At 34.8% G+C, this 22621-nt stretch overlaps 1 protein-coding gene across 7 annotated transcripts in view; it reads left to right on the plus strand.

The window, feature by feature from the left end:
* Positions 1-22621, plus strand: part of NRG3 (neuregulin 3) — a 424661-nt gene that overhangs the window by 167705 nt on the left and 234335 nt on the right. For all 7 annotated transcript variants that reach the window (XR_012776172.1, XM_075505214.1, XM_075505209.1 and 4 more), the window contains exon 2: positions 6740-6869. Coding sequence is in view for 6 of the 7 variants with exons in the window: in XM_075505214.1 (XP_075361329.1) it covers positions 6740-6869 (130 nt within the window). In the remaining variant the exon portion in view is untranslated. The remainder of the gene's footprint in view (positions 1-6739; positions 6870-22621) is intronic.

Here is a 22621-nt window from a genome sequence, read left to right on the forward strand (position 1 = left end):
TTAGAAACGGCGGTTGCTTGGTTTGTGGGGTTTTTTTAAGTCGTGAAAGCAAAAACATACTTTAATATGTAAGGGTTTTGCAGCAAGCAAGCAGTTCTCTAATAGCACATCATATTTTGCTAATAATGCACTAGTAGCTTGAAAATCCTTTAATATATTTTTCAAGATATGGATCAGTACTTATGTATTGTGATTTCAAACTGATAAATCATTTGGAAAATGTGAACAATGTTTATTTCTGGAACAAGGTCACACTTTAAGAATTAATTTTGGAGTCATTGACAGGAGGGAGTGTGTGCTGATTTTTGGAGATTTCTCTTTAATTTCTTGTATGTTTCTGGAGCTTGAGCTGTTGTTTCTATGCAGTTGTGGATGCGATGCTGTGTTCTGGTGATGCAGGGAGAAAAGCAGTCTGTTCAAGGATGTGCTTGTACCCACAGAGAAATGTTTCACAGGAATGTGCTTGTTGAGTTAATATCACATAAGCTTTCTTACAGAATCCTCTGAATTAAATACAAAGGAAAAATATTCGGACTGTCTCTCACTGATAACAATTTCAGCTACCTCCACAGTCTGGCTGGGAAGCCAACTAGTGTAAATGGCAATGTTTTGATGCATCAGCTGCTTTATCAGTTTGTTGCTAAATTATACTGATTTGGTCGTTTGAATCTGAAGGATAATAGAAAAGCTCCAAGTATTCCCATATTATAGCACAATTTTGCTTTATATCACAAGGCAATCCAAGCCTTTAAAGTGTTATTGGATTAAATAAAATTTTGTCTGGCACAAAATGGCTGAGGGGTAGCTGCTTGAATAATCAGCATTCAGAATTCGATTGCTAATTAATACAAAACTGTCTCTGTAAATGCAATAAAATATTTTTCATATTTTCATTAAGATTTTTGTTTTAGTCATAGATAAATGCGTGCAAACAGTTCAAGTAAGTTTAGAACAAGAACCCTGTTAGTATTTTAAAAAATAAAGTTTTAATTTCTAGATATCTTTAGGTTTTTACTCATAACTTGTTACTATAATTTTTAAATTTAATTATCCCAGCAGTCTTCTATGACTAACACCAACTAGAGTTCAGTTAGCACTGACAAAGGAAGATCCCTGCTGTGCATTAAAAATGAGTATGTCTTGAATGTTTACTTTACCAATATTGACAACTTAAGAAAGAGTTACCATCAGCCAAGGCTAAATCATAACAAACACTTGCAAGTAATATTTAAGTTTTTCACTCCTCCCTTAATGAATGTCTTGCTAGGGCTTGGTATCTTCTCCCTCTACGCACCTTTTGTTTACTTCTAAAAGCACAGGAATAAAAATTTTAGGTTATATGCTTTTTAAGATTCAGGATATTGTGAGTAAACAAAGCAATATATAAACTATTCTGTGTGTAATTTTCATTTTTTGCAAGACTCTTTCTGGAAGGGTTACCACAAAATTCTAAAATATCAGGAGAGAAGCACTGCGTGATCCTATAAGAACTGCAGGGAGCCCTGGTTATACTGAGTCATCGTAAATATTTTGCCATTGACTTCACTGAACATAAAATTTAACTCTCTATATGCTATTAAATGGCCTTTTATGTTACCTTCTTTATAGAATGCAATATAAAATGTGATATAAAAATATATTGTAAAAAAATGTTGGGGTTTTTTGAGAAGGTTTTTTTTGGTAACTGGAGTTGCATTGTCAGAGGAAGTCCAGTTGTTTGTAATTGGCTTACTTTTTTGTAGTGCATTTAAAAATGGGATCAGTAATTGAAAATATGCATCTTTTTTGGTGCCTCAGTAAGTCAGTGGTTCTCAGAGAAATGATCAGTTATAAATGGATAACAAGATAAAGGAAAAGCTAATTTGCATGTTGATACTGAATCTATAAAGCTGGTAATACCAAATACTGCCAGAATATGCAGTATTTTGAAAAAGTCTTTCAGTGTGTAAGGTCTGGCACTAAACCAAATACGATGTCTTAAATATTCTTTCTTGGTAATGCACTAAGTAGTTGCCATACGTACGTTAGTTAGTGTGTGTAGCTATGTAGCTTCAAAATTTGGATGCCTGTCCACTAGTGACTTCAGAAGAGTTAAGCAGGGTCTTTTCATCTCTTGTTCTCCTAGGTCATTTTTTTCACTCTCTCTATAGCAGCTAAGGCTGTCTGTCTGGAAAAAATGTTTACAATGAGGTGCATGCAGTGTTGGTATCATTTAAAGCTAGAATGGAATTTTTTTTTTTTTATTTGAGATGTATCCAGTAAAATCTGTTTCTAAAGCCAGAATGCTGTGAGACAGACGTGATGGGTGGGAATGGTGGATGCTGCTGCTGCAGTCTGCACAGAAACAGCTGCCACGAATGCTGCTGTTTCCCAGGATATTTTAAATCTTGAATTCTCTCTTTTCCTGCATTTGTCCTTTGCAATTACAGGTTTATTAATAGCAGAGCATAGTACTGGAAACAATGAATCTGGTAGCCTGGAAGGAGGGGATAGTATTTATAGTATTCATATTATGCCTTGAAGATCATTCAATAAATTAGCTGTAATGAGCCATCCTGTGCTGGTATAAACATGATGAAATAGATTAATGAGACAAGAACACAAAGTCACTAACACTTCTTTAGACCAAGCTTTAGACCTTAAGAAAATAAAATAACATCTGAAAACTTCCTACTGAATTTTTTTCAACATTCCCAAACAACTGCATGTTTTTTAACCAACTCCATGGTTCTAAAAAAAAAGATCTTGAAGCCTTCCTTTGAAATGTAAACTGAATTCTTGTTCATTTGATTAAAGAGTGATATCTGAGACTTTGAAATGGTATATCCATTTTTGGAGTATGGAAATCATGCATAAAGCTTTGCTGATAAAGTGAGGCAAGAAAAATAGAGCAAAAGTGCCTAGAAATTCTTTATTCCAATTTAGTTGGAAAGATTCCAGCAGAAATCAATAGCCCCTGCTTTTGCATGAAATACCTGGACACTTGGCAATAAAAAAAAATTAAAAAAAAAAAAAAAAAAGACTTTAAGGGATTATGGATTATTGCCATTTATGTACTGAATTCAAGGACATCTGAATACTTAACAGAAGTTTCCTTTTGCTACCTATAAATGTTTGGGTCTGTTACCCCCATTCAAAGATGAGAAATAAATTAAGGGGCTGTACTAGTAATTTTATGAATGCCTAGGTTTTATCAATTATTTAAAAAAAAAAATCAAACTTCACAATAGAATGGTGGATACTTAGCAGGCTTGTGAAGCTATGAAGGACAATTCCACCATGGAAAAGTCAATTCAGTATTTGGTTAGGAGTCCAAAAAAAAAGGGGGGGGGGGGGCAGGGGGACAGGGGGGCCAATAAGACAAAAAGATTTATTATTTATTAGAAAAAAAGTCAAGAAAACTATATAGTCTCTACAGTGTTTTCCGTTGTTTTGTTCTTTCTGTAGTTCTGTTTAGAACAAGTTTTTAGATTTTTTTTTTTCAATATTTAATGAAGCTGTTACGGAGTTTGTTTCATCATGAGTGCAACATGAAATAACAGCAGGATTGTAACCTTTCAGAAAACTCACGTATCCTGTATGTCAGTATATCCAGCAGAAAATACCAAACAGCTCTAGGGATATCTGGGTTATCAATTAGTAATACAGCTTTTGAGCTTTGGAATATTAGTGAATGAACTTTGTAGCTAAGACATCTGATCTTTGCAGACCAGAAATCAGCTGTACACAGACAGATGTTTCCACGTGCATCAGCCTGGTTAGACTTGCACAAATATTTCCAAGGCAGAAAGGGCTATAGCTTAAAACTGACTTTTAATGAGACCGTATTCATTAAAAAAAAAAAAAAAAGTTACAAATTGTTGTGTACTTTTCAACATAAGGAGTGCTTTCCAAGGCTGTCATAAGAAGCTGTCAGCATTGTTGTTACCTACAACTATTGTGCTTCATTTGAAAGACCAGAGGCAGAACTCAAAACAATGTAAGAAAAGCTTGAAACCATGCCCAGGTGGAGAAAATGAAGTACCACAACTTATGCATGTTTATAAATCAAACAGTGGGGGCTTTGAGGGGAGCGTTTTGACTCTAGCTCTGCATCGCTCTGCATGGGCAGAGCACCATGTCACTCCTCTGGAAATGCCAGAAACTCCAGTTCTGGAAGGCTGGCTTGCTGCACTGGCTGCCCATAGTTTGTTAACAATTTATATCAGCAGAGAAGTCCAATTACTTGTGTAATTTCCATCAAATTAAGCTATGCTGTAGCTGTATCTTCAGTGGCACTTTTGCCAATATAAAATGTCACGTGCTCAGTTTGAGCTCTGCTCTGACACCGCTGAATTGGCAAAAGTTTCTGCTGTGGACTTGGTTTAATCTTGAATAATATTGAACAGAGAAGTGATTAAAATAAAACAGAACAAAACCTCTGAAGAATTTATTTAATCTAAAACTTTAAAATGCTGACCTTAACAAGGTATTTTTGAGTTCATTATGGTAGAAGAGGAGTATCCCCCACTTAAAACGCTCTGCTCTGCTCTGAGAATTCAGTTCGTTGCTACCTCAGAGACATGCTTTGTGATACTGCGTGTCTCCTTAGTTTTGCTCTTGTCCTTTGGGGATGTTTCAGATTACTTTGGTCTATGTAATGCACCTACCTTCATAAAGGCATTTGCACGGATTGTTTCTTCAGAGCAGACTGACAAATATAAGTGTTCTGTTCTCTAAAGCCATATCAAGTCGAGTTGCTGCTCATCAAACAGTTTTAGTTACCTTTTGTAACTATCACAAGTGCTTTCAAATAATATTATCTTCAGTTTTCCTTATTTAAAAGGCATAGAAATATCATATCTGATTACTGTTGTTTATATTTATTTTTTTTGCCTAAGCAAATTTTAAATGGTCATTTAAGTGCTCCTGTGTAAAATTGACCTTAAAAGGTAACTGGGCGATCTTTTTTCTGCCTGAAGATACCTTCATTACATAAAACCTGATCATTCTTGAAACATCAGCAGTGATGTGCTAGTCACTGTTTGCATTTACAAACATCTTGTATTGTTTCCAAAATTCAATTTGATACATTTCACTTCAGGGTTTGCTTGCAGTCATTAAAAACACAGTAGTTTTTATATAGCCTGCACCTTTTTCTTAAGTGCTGCTATTGGGGAAAATGGCAGGACCTTTCATTCTGAAGCTACAAAAACATTTGAAGGGAGGCTATTGGAGTTTATTCCCAGGATTTTTTTCCCCTCACTGAAAACTTTGAACTAAAATATTTTCTCTCAGGGGGGAAAAAAAAAAAAGTGTTGTATACATTAACGATTAGGATGTGGATTTTCTTATTCTTTTCAAATGTATTTTATTAATCTTCCTTCACTTAGTCTAGGTAACAAGGAAAACTTGTTAGCACTATTTTATTTATATTACACTAAGAATGAAAAAAGTTACTTTGAAAGATTTTTGGAATTATCTGGATTTTCTTGCAGAACCATACTTACAGGTATCTTGTATTTCAGTGTTTTGGTTTTCAACTTTGGTATTAGCTTGGCAGATATTTACATTGTATTGAGTTATGAGCAAGAAGCAAGTTAATGTCTTTATATAATTTTGAGTTTGCAAAGTTCTATGTGCATTGAGCACAGCTTCATTCCTTTGACAGCACGCAACAGAATATTTTGTAATAGTCTCTATGGTATATAAAGAAATGTTCTCTTACAATTTTAAGGTATATTAGTATAGTAGATCCTGATCGTTGTCCCCTCAAAGTTAGTAGGAATTTTAACTTGGAGAGTTAAGGCTGTATATGAAGATTGAGCCATGGCTCTATGGAAATAATTGTCTACTTTGAAAATCATACTTCATTAGAAAAATCCTTATCTTAGTGAAGAAAATCAAAATATCTGTCAGTCAGACATCTTCCTCTGAAAATTTCACTTTACTGTTGATTAATGCAACTGGATTGGAAAAGTTAGAGGGATATATTAGAAGACAGGAATGATAGCTCACCCTGACATAGTGCCAGCCTATTCCAACTCTCATTATCTAACTACATATTCCAAAGTTAAAGTCAACAGTTCAAACTGTAACCAGTTTTTTGAACTGTGTTGTGTGGATGTTCAGACAGGCCTATAGAAACCTACAGATGATGTACCTGAAATGAAACAATCTATGGTGCGTTGCTTGTGTTTAAGTTCTGGGCCAATTTTTGTGACTGGTGAATTGAATTAGCATTGTCCTTTATTTTTTCTTTCATTGTTGTGGGTTTTATGTTTGGTGTTGTGGTTTGGTGGTTTTTTTTTTTTTTTAGGTTGTTACTATAATAACTACTTTTGCTCATTTTTTAATGAAAAAAGTTGTGTAATTTATTTAAAACCATATTTCAGTCTATTAATATGAAAATACTGTTCTGGTTAAAGAATACAAAATAGTTGTGTGTACATTTTAGAAGGGATACTTTGGAAATTGGAAGTGGTTGTAATTATCCTCTACTGCAGTCTAGTTCATTTTTCTGATAGTATTTCTAAATGTAAGATTCCTTTTGTGACGCTTTTTAAAAAGCTCAATTGCAAATAATATTGCAGTCACATTGAAGTTTGTTTGCCCTGTGCTGTTGGTTTCTGTTAATTAACCTGTCTTGATCAGTTGGTGTTACTGAGACCATTTTGATGAAATTTATTTAACTTACACTTTAAGACCATTCAATATTTAGCCTTACAGCATTTCTTTCCTTTTTTTGTTTTCTCCACAGATACTACAACGTATTCCACTGAGCGATCTGAGCACTTTAAGCCATGCAAAGACAAGGATCTTGCATATTGTCTCAATGAAGGGGAATGCTTTGTGATTGAAACCTTAACAGGGTCACATAAACACTGCCGGTAAGTCGTTTGCGAAGAAGTTGCAAAAAAAGTATTCTGTCCAAGGGAAACAGCGTTAGAAAAAATAAACATTCAGACTTAGAATGTTATAAAGCAATGGAATTTGCCTTCAATTTGATTGCATCCCTTACAGTTGATCGTTTTTTTTAGTAGTCTGTAATATTTGTAAATACAAATACAGAAATACAAAAAGCAACATTTTGATTACTTTTACAGATAAGAAAAGTCTTTCATATTCTATTTTCTAATCATATAAACAAGTAAAGATTAATGTTTTGTTTTGTTTTTTACATATTAAAATCTTATGTTCCTCTACATACCAGAACTGTTGCTTTACTTTGAGTTCTCAAAGTAGAGCTTTGACAATAGCTGTATGCACTGTTCATTGAGAGAAAGGAAGAGTTCAGTTAGTAGTTTTAAGATTTAGGGTTTCTTAAGTTTAATGACTGAAAGATAAAATGGACTGTAATAGCCATCTGAACCTGCTATATAGCTGTTGTACAGTTTTATACTCCTGAACTTCTGTTAATGTCTATGAGCATCTTGAATGTATTTAAAAGAATATCAGAAAAGAAAACCAGATCACCAAATATAATTATTCTAGATGTAGTGGCCAGTAAAAGGGAGTGATATGCAGAAGGGATTCCTAATTCCTGATATGCAGTAATGTCTTCCTAACGATGAAAATAAAAAAAGTTCTGAACTATTCAAACAATCTTTCAAGTAGAAGTGGTCCAAAATGAAAACCTGTACTTGCGATGTTTTAATGTACTCCTCAAATATTATATTTGGCATACAGAAGCTACATCTAAGACATTTATATGCCCAAATTCTAAATTGAGCATCTAAATATGTAGATATCTCTAATATAAAAAATAAAAAGCACCTAAGATACTCAGAAGCTTTCCTGAATTATTTGGGACTTAAGCTGCTAAATCCCACTAAAAGTAGGAAAAAAAGTTACAAAATCATATGTGCCTGGTTTGAAAGTGGAAATTTATGGATTTAAAGGTGGATGCAAGTCTGCTTATTCTGATGATGATATTCTTAAGATTTTTATTTTTAATACGGGCTGGTAATTTTTTCCCGTTCAGTTTTATATGCTTCAGTGACCATTCATTTCCCCTCTTTATTTTATGTTTTCTTATGGCATGCTTCTTAAATTAAATGAGTCATTAATCGTGGAAAAATGATGACTTTTTCAACTTCCATCGTAAAACTTTACAGGTATTTTTATCTCAAAGCAGGTGTGTGATCTTTTCAGTCTTAGAAGTGTCATGAGCTGTTAGCAAGGGAATTATGTCACTGAAATATTTAAGCATTTTTCATTGTCAGAGTATTCAAACTGGACAAAACTGATACAAATTAATAGCAGGGAGAAATATATGAGAATTTTTAATTAGGCTGGTAAATTTATTAGCTAATTTCTTTGAACAGACCATTTTACTAAACTGTATGGATTAAACTTTTTAAATATCTGCAGGAGTATATCTCATAAGAGAGCTGTCATTTGTTTGTTTGTTTGTTTGACTTTCAAGATCTTTCCTGTTGTCTGCCTTTGCCACATTGTTGTTTATTTGCTGTGATTCTAATGCCCCAGTCTGACTAACGGTTAGAAGCTTTTCCATCCAAGCTTTTCCCCTTAACTAAACAAGCCAGAGTGTTGAGTTTTCGTTCTTTCCAGCAGAGTGAAATTTTTTAATCACCTTCTCTTGCGTTATTCTTCCATAGGGAAATACGGGTATCGTTTGTGAATCTGTTAGCTCCCACGTGTAACAGATTTGCATTGCTTGTACAAGTTTCAGGCATTGACGCATTCTCTGGGAATTAAACATCTGCTTATTTCAGTGGGTACTTTGAAGTGTGCAACACAAAAAGACATGTATAAGGCAATAAAAATTCATATAGCAGGAGAAGACACATTTTAAAATTTAAAAGGTGATTAAACTAGTTATAATGCTGTGTTTAATTCTTCAATACTGGACCTTCAACACTCCAAGCAGCAGCTTGTTCAGAATCATTTTTATGATACAGATATGTATGTCATTAACAAAGAGAAACCTTTTAATTTGACCTTCAAATTCTGTATCTCTACCTTGGTAACAGACTGTATGCCTCTTTGTCAGGGCCAGTGTTGTAGTGAGTAGGATGCAGGTGTTTTTCTATCTGTAGGCTAGAACTGTGCTCTGAAATAGCAGCTAGAATGTACACATATAGAAAAAATACAATATTGATGCACTGTATTTGTCCTCTAACTAGAAAAAAGTAATTTTCCCTGAGAATGAAAGTTATGGAATTCCCATTGCAATTAAAAGAATCATTTGAATACAGAATTATGAAGACTTAGAGAGTGAAATGATACTTTGCTCTTAGAATCAAGCTGCATTGTGTATTCTCATTGGGAGTTTGATTTTGCATCTGTTCTGGGAACAGAGCACCAATTTACTGAAATGGGAATTTGCCATGTGGAACAGCTGCAGATAGAAGACCTTGATGTAGCAAAAAACTTTTGTCCCACTTCGTCAGGTTTAAAGAGTGTTTGCAGATGATATGCTTAGGCAGTTGTGTGTACCTGTTTAAGGACAAATATGCTAATGATTGTTAAAGCAAAAAAAAAAAAAAAAGATATTTGATAGCAATTAATAAATATTTGAGTTACATCCTGGACCTCTTCTGTATCCTCATGAACCATACCGTCAGTGTAAACAGTCTCAACAGCCACTTCAAGCACCTTTCAGAGTTGACAAAATTCATCGTGCTGTTGTTGGACAGTAGGAGGAGATGAGCACATATTGAACTCCAGCAGTCAGTAATGACATTGGCGGTTGGATGTTGTAGAGTACTGGCTCCATAACTTTTTTCTCTCTTGTGAGATACATGCCTTATCTAGTTTGAACCTGTAGTTGTGGAGGGTGGGACTAGCATGCACCTTGGCAAAGGGCAAGAGGGGAGGCCATGTTGCAGGACACCACTGGGAATACAGTAAATGAGGTCTGAAGTAGCCCTGCTCATGCATCTTCCATTCTTATCCACCTACAGAGGAGGTGTCCTGAAGTCATGGGATGTTTTTTTAGCTTAGTTGACAACTGGAGGAAAAAAATACAGGAATGATTATTTCAAATTCTATAATTCCATTTTTGTTTGAACTTCTACATTTTACTCACTGTCTCTTGGTGAAAATTTGCCTGGGGATGTAAACTGGCAGAGTTCTCATGCGTGGTTAGGTAACAAACAAGATACACTGGATGTTGTTCGTGCTATTTTAAAGGTGTGACTTCAGTATTTATTTTTGTGAATGGTTTAACACGAGCTTGTTTTAAGGATAGGGTAGGTCAACAGTAGGGAAACTTCACATTTAGCTTCTCCATATGCTGAATTTTTTTCACTGTTGCCTTCTTGAGAATTTAAGCTGAATGGTGAGGGTGCTTTTATTTGTTATTTACAGAAAACAAATCAAGTACATAGTCAACATTGACACATCGGCATTTAACTGTGTATTACATAATGCAGGCTTTTAAAAGAAGTAGTTTAGGTTTTGTCTGTACAATTTTATTTCAAAGACCCTATCTCAAGTCACTCTGGGTTTTTGGGGTTGGGATTTTTTTGATGTGAATCCTTCTACTTTTTTTTTCTTTTTAGTCCCTTCATTTTCTTCTGATTACCCATTTAGGACTGGAAAACACTGGATGAATGAGTAGCTAAAACTTTTGAGAGGAGGAGAGGATTGCACTGTTAAATTTCTTTTCTGAAAGAAGCTGTTAAAACTATTGTGTAGGCACTGGAAATCTTGGCTTTGGCAATGAACTCTGATGTACTCTTTATAGGTCTGAGTATGGTGAATGAGATATTCCTTTTGTCCTTTGTTCCTGTCCTTCATCTCTCCTTCATGAAGCAAGCAGTGTAAAACCCAAATAAGTTTTCTAACAACAGAATGGAAGAATAGACTCACAAATGCACAGTAAAGAAAACATCATTCCCGGTTAACCAAAGTACAGCAGGTTGTATGCAGGCATCCAGAGAGCATTACTGTGGTTACTATCCCAGAGTTTTCAGATTTCGTAGGACAATCTACTTTTGACGTATCCATCTTCTTGTGATGAATTTTGAGCTTGGTGATCTTGCTTGGTTTTATGCATAAAAATCCCCGTTTTTACACTTAGTTGGTTAAAAAATGATACCAGCATTGCTCAGCTTTGTTTAAAATCTGTCATGAGACCAGAAGGATTGAATTCCCTTTTAATGAAAGTCCAGTTTGGATAAATGTTTATATACTGTCAAGTTTTATTGTGAGTCTTTTGCATAGTAGTAACTGTAATCCAGGCATAGCCCTTGCTGTCAGTAAAAGCAGGAGAAAGGGGTCAAACAGACTGGACTTTAGAACAGCTCTGACCTGGTGTATGATATGTGCACTTAACCATAAGTTAAAAATCTAAAAAGATAAGAATATTATTTCCCTGCTTTAGTTACATGGCTTGTTGTCCAGGCTTTTGCAGTCTGACCTAGGTGTTTTAAAATACCAGCTACTCCATTTTGTGCTTCCCCCCCATCTTGTATTACAGTAACACTTTTCCAGAGCGCTTCCAAAACATAAGTAAAGCAAACCCAGAAAATTATTTGCTATTGAATAGCATTGAATAAATAAAACATTTCATTGATATCACAATATTGCAAGGTTAGTTTCATCAAAAATAATCCATTGCATTAAGCTGACAATGTAACATATGTCTACAAGAATTTAAAGGAGGAAGAAAGCTGTGCTTAAAATTTAGGATACTTTCCATGTCAAGGGCAATCAACAGACCTGTTGTGAAAATTATTGGCTTATGAGCATAGCTGTAGCACATATCTAGGTTATATTTGTGTAGATGCACACATCATTAGCTGGAAATGCCGCCATTTTTACTTTCATGTTTACTTTAGAAAAGCTGAGGTGAACTTGAAGTACCACACTAGGTAGCCGCAAGCTGTTGTTAAGCAACTATATTTTAATGTAGATATCGCATTGCATTATTATTACATCACCTGCTTATTCAGCAGTGCTTTTGCAACTCATGGTTGCCTCCAGCAATGCCGTTGTTTCTGTTGGCTCACATGAAATAGCCCGTGTGCCTAAAGCGCTGTGACTGTGCTACTTCTCAAAACTCAGGCCCGTAAGAAGTCAGGAAGCAGAAATTCCGGCCAAGAAGTCTGTCACACGCACTGCGCATCCCAAGGGTAGAATCAGCTCGGCTATATTCATATACTCAAGACAGTGCTCGTAAACAACAAATAAGTAAAAGCCTTTATTTCTTTAAGTAATATTAACAAATAAGTTAATAAGTAATAACTTAAGTAATATTAACAAATCTGCAATTTGACTACTTGTTCCTTTTTGATTGGAAAACCTCATGCTTTTCTTGTCTAGCTTTAGATATTTCTTTTCCTTCATACAAAAAAACCCAAACAAAAACCACCCCCCACAATCAAACCACTTCTGTGCATTCTCTTTTAAGCTCCTGCCCCTTGAAATTACGGGAAGAGGTTGCACGGCTTTGCTGTCACATACCTTTTTATCCTTTTAACCATTTTAGATACGAAGCGTGAAGAAAAACGGTTTCTAAACCTCAAAACGAAATGTAAAGCCCAAGACATCTGTAGGACTTGTACTTGTTACCTAGGTATCGTAACTTTTTTGGTATTAACTAATCTTACATGCTTTTTACCATTTGGTCTGAAATTTTCTGTAATCAACGCATAAGATTTGAGCTCATTTAATTAGAATCAGTTAATCAAAATCAAGACTAAATTATTTTCTCCAAATACTAAACTTCACCTGCATAAAAACAGTACTTTCTCAGTTATTCATACTCTTTTTCCTAGTAGTCCTCTAAAATTAAAACCCTTCAAGTCTGATGTTATGGTATAAGAATTCAATAAATAACAAGCAGTTTTTAAATTTAAAGAATGAGTCTTTTAGCATCCTCCCCTGGTGAAATAGTGCAAGAAAATATTATGTGATATGCACACTAAACACGGCTGGATTCAATAACACCTGATTCATGCTTTCATAATTTAACATTCAGAAGATAGAGGCTCTCGAGAAAGCTTCTTGTCAAAGTATGTTAATTATTGATTAATTTTTACAATCTCAACACTCCATTTTACAGTGGTTTTTATTTACAGATTTTCCCCTAGATTATTGCATTCAGCAGATATTTACTTTCTTCAATCTTCTGTAACTTCTGCGGTAGAAAATACTTTCAGCTTGAAAAAAAAAATATGCAAATTGAAAAAGCCTTACTAAGTTCAATTACTTTCAAATATCTGCAAAACTGAGTGTTTTAATGCAGCAGTGTATCAGTCTGTATTTCAAATGTCATGACAGACGTTTCCCTTGATGTGTTTACAAAAATTCACCCTTCAGCACATGCTTAATTTTTGGAGTACTGCAATAAATAGGTGTTTGTTACTGTTGTTGCTGTTCACATAGTATCATTCCTTCAAGCAGCTCTATGCACCAGAGAAGTCACTGGCAAAACATCTATTATCCATTTATCCCTCTTAAACATTTTCTGAAAATGAGTTTGTATTAGTCTTATTATTTGGGGGAGGAGAAATTAATTTCATGGTAAAAAGAAATACAGAGTAAAATAAAGCTTTGTGTTTAGTGATAGTTTTAAGTTTCTATTGAGATGCTATAGTCTGTATTCATAGTATTTCAGATTTTCTTTGCTTTCTTGTGGAGCACCTTACACAGGCCACATTTTCTAATGATTTCCCTTTGAAAAACTTTGATTACTAAACAGTAATTTCCTGGTTCCATTTCTGTCTTTTGAAGTGATGCAATTTACACTCCTGCTTCAGGTTATGATGAAGGTGCACTTTTGCAGTCAGAGCAATAAGGTAAAAGCCACAATACTGTACATGTAAAAAGGCATGCCCAGATATTTAAATTGCACACTAATTTAACTTAATTCACCTGTGATTCATTTGATTTAAGCAAATATCCATAAAAATAAAATGAAATTCGTAGTCCATTTCATCTTGTTTGAAATGATTATTCAAATTAATATTCTTGAAAGAGTTTTAGGAAGAAGAAGAAATAAAGGAGAAATCGCATAGCTATGCATGCGAAGTTAATGTTAAAGCTTAAAATAATGTATATATTTTAAACTTATGTCAGCATAGAGGATTGAAAAACTGTGGAATTCATTTCTCTTTCCCAGAATACTAAAAGATTAATATAAATCCATTTTCAGTTAACGTAAAGTATGGGAAAACATAGTTACAGGCTTAGCATGTCCCCTGCCTGCCTTTTTTTTTTTTTTTTTTTAAGCCACACATTTGTAATTCACAGATAATAGCTGTCAAATCAAACAGTGTTAATTCTTTAATTTATGTATGTACACAGTTATTTCCCAAGTGTAAGAGAAGTATCATTTCTTAGAACAACCAGTAATGTGAGAGAAACAAAAATGTTTCTGGAAGCTTTAAGTAAACTGTCATCTCTTTCTGGAGGACTGGAAGAGAAAGAGACCCAATTCAGCTCCCTTTGCATTTAGCAAGATCACTTCAGTTGGTTGAAGTAAGAGTTGGGCTATAACCTTGAATTTCAGTAGAGAGAAGTGAGAAATGTAGTTGCCAGCTCAGCAGCTGAGATAGCTTTTTCTTGAGGCTGCTAATAATTCTTGGATTCTTGATTTGGCACCTAAGTCAGAGATTAGGAAGCAATGCTGTGCTAGCATTTATTCTCGTGTCTCACTAGCAAGAATACTTAAAGCTGGTGGAACCGTAAATTTTTATCACCACCTTTTCTTGTGCCTACACATGTTTCTGAAGCTGTGTCTTGATGTTATAGGTTAGCAAGGCATCTTGGTTGTATAGCACATCTCCACTGGTAGAGGTGACTCAAATCCATTCTGTATAAAATACAAACTTACACGAAGGAAGTTGATCTGTTAATGGAAGAAACTGCCTCTAAACTGCCTCCTGTTTCCTAATTCTAAAGGAAAATAAAGTTATGTGACCTGCAGAAAGCTATTACTCAGTACATGGTGTCTGAAACTAAATACAAGATGAAGAGGTATATTCAGAAAATTGGAAACACACCAAATGGTAAAGTCCTTCCCCTGCAAAGGAATATTCCATCAATTTATAAGAATTGGGTTTTTCCCTCTTGCTTTCCAAAACTTGGCAGTGAAAAAGGATTGTATAGCTTTTATAGTACACACAAAGTATTTGTAGAAAAGAAAACCTTAAAAAGCATGGGTGCAAATATCGATGGCATATATTGCATCTGTCTTGAAGCTAACACATGCAAATATTCTGCCATCAAATTCTGCTTTTAAATTAACTTGGAAATGAGTTAGGGTTTTTGTTGTTCTTCTTGTTCTTCCCTCCCTTAGGCAAGAAGGAATTTGTGAAGTGCATAACGCAGACATCTGAAATCTCTCATATAAATTCTCATCCTTGCCAGTGTCTTAAGCACACTGAAAGCAATAGCATTTCCAATCTAATCCTATCTGCAGACATTCTCCCAGAAGATCTGCTGGAAAAAATCTTGCTAGGAAAAGCAATAAACTCTGGACAATTGAGTCATTTAAACAGAAACAAATGCCAACTATATCAAAATGCTAACTACCAAAACTTTAATCCACCAGTACTCTAGATTAATCTAAATGAGAAGAACAAACCAACCCCCCCATTTCCTCTGTCCCTCACTCTGCAAAGAAAGCCCTTCCTACTATCTCACATAGGAAGCGGGGAAGTGAGGCAAAAATGTGTGGATTCTGTAGTGTTATGAAAACCGAGGTATGTAAGATTAGACAGGCAGGTAAACTGTCATATATGAGTTATGTTAAAGAGAGAAATATTCTGGTTCTTATCCTGTACCCATAATTGTAGTGTTTAGGAGTGAATGGATCGTTTGAATTTGAAACAAGTTCCTTGAAGTTAGTCCAGTGCAGACAGGGATGAACTCTTTAAGCAACCTGCCAACAATATCTAATAAGAGGCACATTTATATAAAGTGAATTCACAGATATCTCCAGAAGGTTGTAATGAAACATCTTGTGGGCTGTATTTGTGCCTTATCAGCCACTTTGTTAGATAGAAAACTGCAGTTTTTACAAGAATTATGCTGTTGAAGAAGGCTAGTGTTAGAAGCCTAGAGTAATAACTTGACTCCTACTTGAATCAGCATACAAATTTGAGGTCAAACTCCAGGCTGCTTAGGATAGTTATGATGTACCAATGATATCTTGTTAATTGCATTATTAAAATATAAAAGATATATGACAGAGGAATGCAGAAGTCAGAGATTATCTCTAGAATTACTTCTGAAGGGCAAGCCTCTGCTATAAATGACTAAAGCTATATAAAAATTAAGTTAAAAAACAGCTAAAAATTATTGTTTGCCTCTTTTGCAGTCTAGATTATTATGGTGGACATCATGGGAGATTATTATCAGTAAATGGCTGGGGAAAGCATTTTTGCGTGACATCAAGCTTGTTGAAAGAACAGAGAAGAGGGATGTGTTACTGCCTTTAAACACTCTTTCTTTTAACTCTTCTGAAGTTGCAATTCATGGAAGCAGTACAGATGTTTCCAACTTAAAAAGCAACTATCTATGAATTTCTTCAAAATCTGTAAGAAAAAGGAATTTTGATCAACGGTATTGGAGACTTTTTAGATACTCTTTTTTGCTGTTTACAGCTCTTTCCTCTGTGGCACCCCAGGTTTATGATGTCATTTAGATGCACTGCTATGATGGGAAAAAGTGAGATCTGAAGGGATTATTGTTTTGGAGGATTTATACAGGGATACTGTTCCATTAAATATGGAAGAAAGTTCATCGTTTTTTCCCTTAAATCTTGATATTATTCAAGCAAGATCAACCCACAGTAGCGAATTTAGAGACAAAAAAGCATTAAGATCATCTTTCTTCAGAGACTTTTCAATTGCTTAACTTTCAGATACAGTGTCTGATATAGTCTAGGGCAGAATGTTGTTAAAGGGATATTTATATATTTATTTATATATTTTTTTTAAAAAATACATAAATATATAATTTAGATATTTGTATATTTCCAATGCCTTGCTAGGCACTCAGTGTATGAAATTAAGTACTTAAAGGACTCTGCGCCTTGGGAAAATAGACAAACACACCATAAAATACAGAATATTGCAGAAAACAAATTTCTGATGTGTGCTGTTTAATGTAATGTTATGGCTGTTGGACAAGGAAGATTTATTTCAGGCCGTAGTATGACTGTATATATGATTTTATAGTTTATACCTCACCATGTTGTTATCAGAATAACTTCTAAGTAGGGTTTGTTGATATCTGAAACTAGGATTCTGGTCACTTCTAAAAGTTAAACATTCATAACTGGTCTTACATGTACTTAATTATGTCCTAGACTGATTTCAGTAGGAATACTGGAGTTGAATGAAATTTGAAATTTCCATTGTGTTTTATATTAGAATATATTTTGGATAATCAGTTTAAACAAACTGATAAATGTTACAACTGCCTACACTTTTCTTTCCCTGCACTTCTCTGTTTTGCTCAGTCATGGCAATCTCAGTTACAAGTGACTTCTGCATATTTGGTTATGTGTAGCCATCCATTCTTCCCTCTTCTCTTTGTGTTCTTAATTTCGTGCATAAAGAAGCAACTTGGAGAACTGTAGCTGGGATAATTAGACTTAGTGATCACCTGTCATCTCTTGCTGCCTTATGCCCTGAAAATCAGAAATTTGATATTACAGTTGTCCAACATGAAGGCAAAGGAAACAATTATTAGTAGTAATTTTAGGGGGGTGGGGACTTGCAGTGAACTTAACTCAGAAAGTTTTTACTTTGAATTGCAGAAAATAGAAGCAAGCTCCAAGGTTTGATATGTTTTTAGTTATGCTATACATGTTGTTCTTGTTTTTGCAGGATGGAATCAGTTAGATGATTTTTAAATATCTAGCCTTTTTCTATTTCTCTACAGGTTCCTCCCCCCATGCTTTTTTCATTCTTCCCATCAAACTAAAATTGGACCAGTGGGAAATTCAAAGGCAGAAGCTTGTTATTTTGTGTTCTTTCAACTGAAAAAAAACCCCAAACCCCAAGGCTTTTGATTTCTTTGAATTTGTAAACCATAGAGGACCATGTTCCTATGTAGAGGAAGAGAGGAAAAGAAACGAGCAGAGCTAACTCTTAGTTTATGGTATAAAATAAATTTCTGATTTGCCAAGATTTGTAGGTCTTCTATGTTAAGTATTTTGAAAAAAGTTACAAATTATTGAGTAATGAAAACATGGTCAGAAACGCTCAAGATTTTTGGTGTCTTTAAGGCCACTCTGGGTAGGATGGGACCCTTTCCCAGTGTCTCTGGCTGTTTCAGAGTCCCAATGTGAACTCCTATTTTTATTACGCATTTATTGAAAATCATGGGTATTGGTGCCACGGTATATTACGAATGTCTGTGTGGACTGAACCAGAGGAGGGATTTTGAAGACCAGTACTATGAGAACATGTCTTGACAGTAGACATTATAATAGACATTTCTCTTAAGTATCTGATTAATACTGAGCCTGCAATTTCAATAAGGGGAATATTATATTATTAGAATCACTTTGGTGTTTAAAATTAATTGAGATAAAAAAGCAATATATGCAGTATGTACCTAAGGAATAAAGCTAACAAAAAATGGTCTTTACAATGTACATTTGTTATGCTTTTTTTAGTCTTATTTTCAGCTATCACCATTAATGGGAATTTTCCTCTCTTTAGAGTTCTGTCATCTTTGGTAGTTGTCTAATAGAATCATAGAAAGCTGGGCTCAAAAAGGATCTGGGTATGTCATTCATGGTCACACTAAGGCACTGAACTTCTGACAGATGTTTGTCTGACGTGCTCTGAAAGACCTCTCAGATGGGAGATTTTATAATGTTCCCAGGCAATACATTTGGGTGATCTTTTGTCTTTCCATTGGAAGGATTTTACTGAGGTCAAGTCTAATGCTTTTTTAGCAGAAGTTCAAGCCTATTACTAGTTGTTCTGTTAGGCATGGAAACATGACTGCTTTCTTTGTAACTTCTTTTTAAAGCTTATTTATTGTTTCCTGCATACAGTATGCCTTTCTGGAGGCTAATTTTTCCAGTCTTAGCTCAAAAGTGATGCTTTTCAGATCTTGAATTCTGGGTCTACTAAGTTTCAGTCATGAGAATGGTTGTACAAAGCAGTTTATATCACTTTTGGGGCAGAAGATGAAGACTGATTCAGTCTTGTTAGTTAGTGTTGGCTGCATCTATGCAGGTTGGCCATGTAGCTGTTATACATGCTTTCCGATTTCAGGTGTGCTAACTTTGAAACCATACCACAAAGCTTACTTTGAACTAACACTGTCTATGCAGTGTAGGATCAACTGACGCTTTCAGAGTTACTCAGATGGCTAGTCTGCATAAAAATGCTTGTTAATAGGGAAAAAAACCTTTGCATTCTCTAAAATATTTCAAATTGGAATGCTAAAAATAATAAAGATGGGGTAAAGAATGACTGCAAGCAATAAAAAGCTTCCAAATATTTCCTTCAAAAGCTCTTGGGAATCAGTTTTATTTTCTCAAATGAAATTGTCTTCAGTGAAAATTTTGAGCTTATTTAATCAATTTCAGCTTCTGTATATTGAACAGGCTTTTTTGTTTGGGTGTTGTGTCGTCCTGTCCCTCATCCCCGTGTCCCCCCCGTTCTTCTTTCTAAATGAAAAATAATTTTTTTTTTTAGAAGGAAAACCAACAGCATTGTGACTGTTGCTTAAAACTCAATGGTGACTGTAATACCGGTGACTGTATTTTTATAGTAGCACTCTAAAACATCAGACTTTCAAATCCCATTTTTGCCTGATAGGCAAGACGAGTTATTCTGCATGCCGTTAGCTAGTAAAACATTTAATCTGTGTAAAAAACCTATTGTGGAATGACAGAAAGAGGACAAAAGGCAGAATCCAAATACCACCCTTTTCTAACTTCTCACTAAACTCTTAAAGCACAGAGATGTGTAATGATGACTCCTAGGCATCATGTAGGGTTTTTCTGTTCCCTCTGAAGTTATATTAGCCTGTTGTGATCTTAGTGCTACATGTGTTGCTCATCTGCTGTTTTCCAAGGTGATCATCCCTGGAGTAAATGTGTAGCTTCCTGTTATATTTTAAATCTTCATTAACACAGAATCAGTTCCCATTGGAAGCAAACGTGTGGATCCCCATGTATCCTCACATCCTGTTTTCTGTTGCATAGCTTAACATACTGCTTGTGATCTGTGAATATGCTGTGCTAGATCATGTACCAAACCTTGTAACTGAGCAAGTTAGAACAAAAAAAACTCCTAATAGGTCAGTGTATACACTATGGATGTTTAACTCTTGTCAGAAAATCCTTATGGTGTAAGGTCATTACTGTGTCTGCTGAAAAGTACCATAAGACTCAGCAGAGCTTTAGTTGGGTATCTTTAAGCAGAGCTTTAATTCTGAATAGAGCCATAATGTTTTATTTAACATGTATATTTTAAACCTCTGAAGAGTATCACAACCAAATTAATTCAAATTATGCCTCCTTTTTTATCAGCAGCGATTGCTGCATATGAAATCTAGCTTTAAAGTGCTGCTTTTAAATTCCATACTTTGAACATATCACTAAATGTTTGCTTATTTATTTTACTATCGTTGGAAGGTGCAAAGGAAGCACTGGATATTAAATATAAATTGATTATTAAATCACTGTGTTCTTCTAGAAAGATGATCGAACATGAACAAAAATTTGGACTTACTGAGTTATAGCATTTACCACTGTCTTAGTTTTGAAATAAATGCAAATAGAAAATTCAGTGTCTCTGCACAGATTATTGCATTTTTAATTATTGTCTTCTGCTGATGTTAGATCTGAAAGGAAATTTGTCCTGACCTCATCAGGTTGCTGATGTGTGTTGCTTTCTGCATACCTGTGAGTCAGTATTTCTTAATATCCTTTATTCTCCTGGCAAGGACCTGCAAATGCTGCAGTTCCCTCCCTGGAAGTGCAGAGCCTGCATGGTTTAGGAGGGCTGGAGCTGGTGTGCGAATTTTCTGCAGTATTCAGCTGATTTCAGTAGTCCTGATCAAGACCTTTTGACTCCATGCTGGAACAGCAATAATACAGTAATAGGAGCAAAATTAAAATTGTCTAGTAAATCATAAACTTTGAGTACACAATAAGTTGCTGGGTAAGCTGACATGGGATGCTTTTAATTAGCTTCTACACCTTGAATGGAAATGACAACACTGTGATTAATTGCAAGGAAATAAAAAATTTACAAATTTTGTAATTTTTTTTGCCTTTTTTTTGGTAAATATTTCTGTAAAAAGATACAAAAATACAAATTAAAAAAAAAAATCAAAACCAATACATGAAAACTCAAAATCTCCAATCACAATGTCTAGCTTTCATGGTAACAATCTTTTGCTCTTGGAGTGAAATATAGTAAAACAATGAAGGTTAGACAATATTAAAATTTCCTTATTAAAATGTCCTTAAATGTGGTTAATTTAAACATATCAGCATATTCAAGGAGTAAGTTTGAATTTCATTTTTTATTGGATATTGTAGTCAAGTCTGTAGTTTCTGTTCTTTGGTTGAATACAAACAATTTGAAGTCTGAGCTGTCATACGAAAAAAGTATATTACTGTTAAGGAAATGATATCAAGAAAGAAGACTGGGTGTAACATATAGTTGTGTGCTTTGAACAAAGAAAAAACAACATTCTGCAAGATAAATTATAAGACATACTGGATGTTTTCTCCAAGCTGTGTGGGATTGTGTTTTATTTTTAATGAAGCATGATCTGTATTAAGAGCCTTTGTATATTGATGAAAGCTAGGTTTATATGCATTTGACAGAATTTATCGTCATTGTGATTTATGCTTAAAACTGTCTGAAAACCCTTTTTCTAACTTTGAGTTTAAGCTTGACTCATTATCTCTTCATGAGGCAACTGAATTTTCTGTGCAATATCTTTTTTTAGATGATATACTTGCTAGTTCTTTCACAGGAAGCAGCCAGCTTGGAGTTCAGTACTTCACTGACTGACTAAATCTCAGTCATATCATGGAAACCAAACACTTTTCAAACTGAGCAGATAAATACCTTATATCTAAAGTACTAGCTAACTGGAAAGGCTGAAGAGATGGTAGCTTCTTTCCATCAGGTACTGCGTATTTCCTAGAAAACACTAGTACTTGGTCTTTCTAGTGAGTGTATAAGGTCTTTGCAACAGGCATTTTGTCCGTCCCTTTCCTGTCCTATGATGCTTCACCCCAAATTCATGGGGCAATTTTTTTTTTAAGCATCTTACCATAAAAATGGAAAATAATACTTCTGTTTGTTTGTTTTTATAAAAAGTTTATTGAGGACAGGGAAAAAAATTAGAAATGGGGTGAACCCTCAGTTTGATCTTACTGGCCTCAGGAAGATCCCTGCAGACAGGCCACATGCCTTTAGCCTCATTTCATACAAAAATATGTGAGGCTTTTTCTTCCATCCTTTCTTTTTGTTATTTTCATTTTGAAAAGTAAAAGCTGGAATAATAAATACAATATTTACAGTGAAGGTTAGGAGGCTGGAGTTGATGAGGTCACTCTGGCAGACTTTTTGATGCTGCAGAATGGAACTTGCAGCAAGAAAATGCACAGAGGCTGCACTTGAGTCATGCTACCCCTCTACATCTGCCCTTCTTTTTTGTGTCCCTTTCT

Source organism: Mycteria americana, chromosome 6, assembly GCF_035582795.1.
Source record: "Mycteria americana isolate JAX WOST 10 ecotype Jacksonville Zoo and Gardens chromosome 6, USCA_MyAme_1.0, whole genome shotgun sequence".
Classification (NCBI taxonomy): domain Eukaryota; kingdom Metazoa; phylum Chordata; class Aves; order Ciconiiformes; family Ciconiidae; genus Mycteria; species Mycteria americana.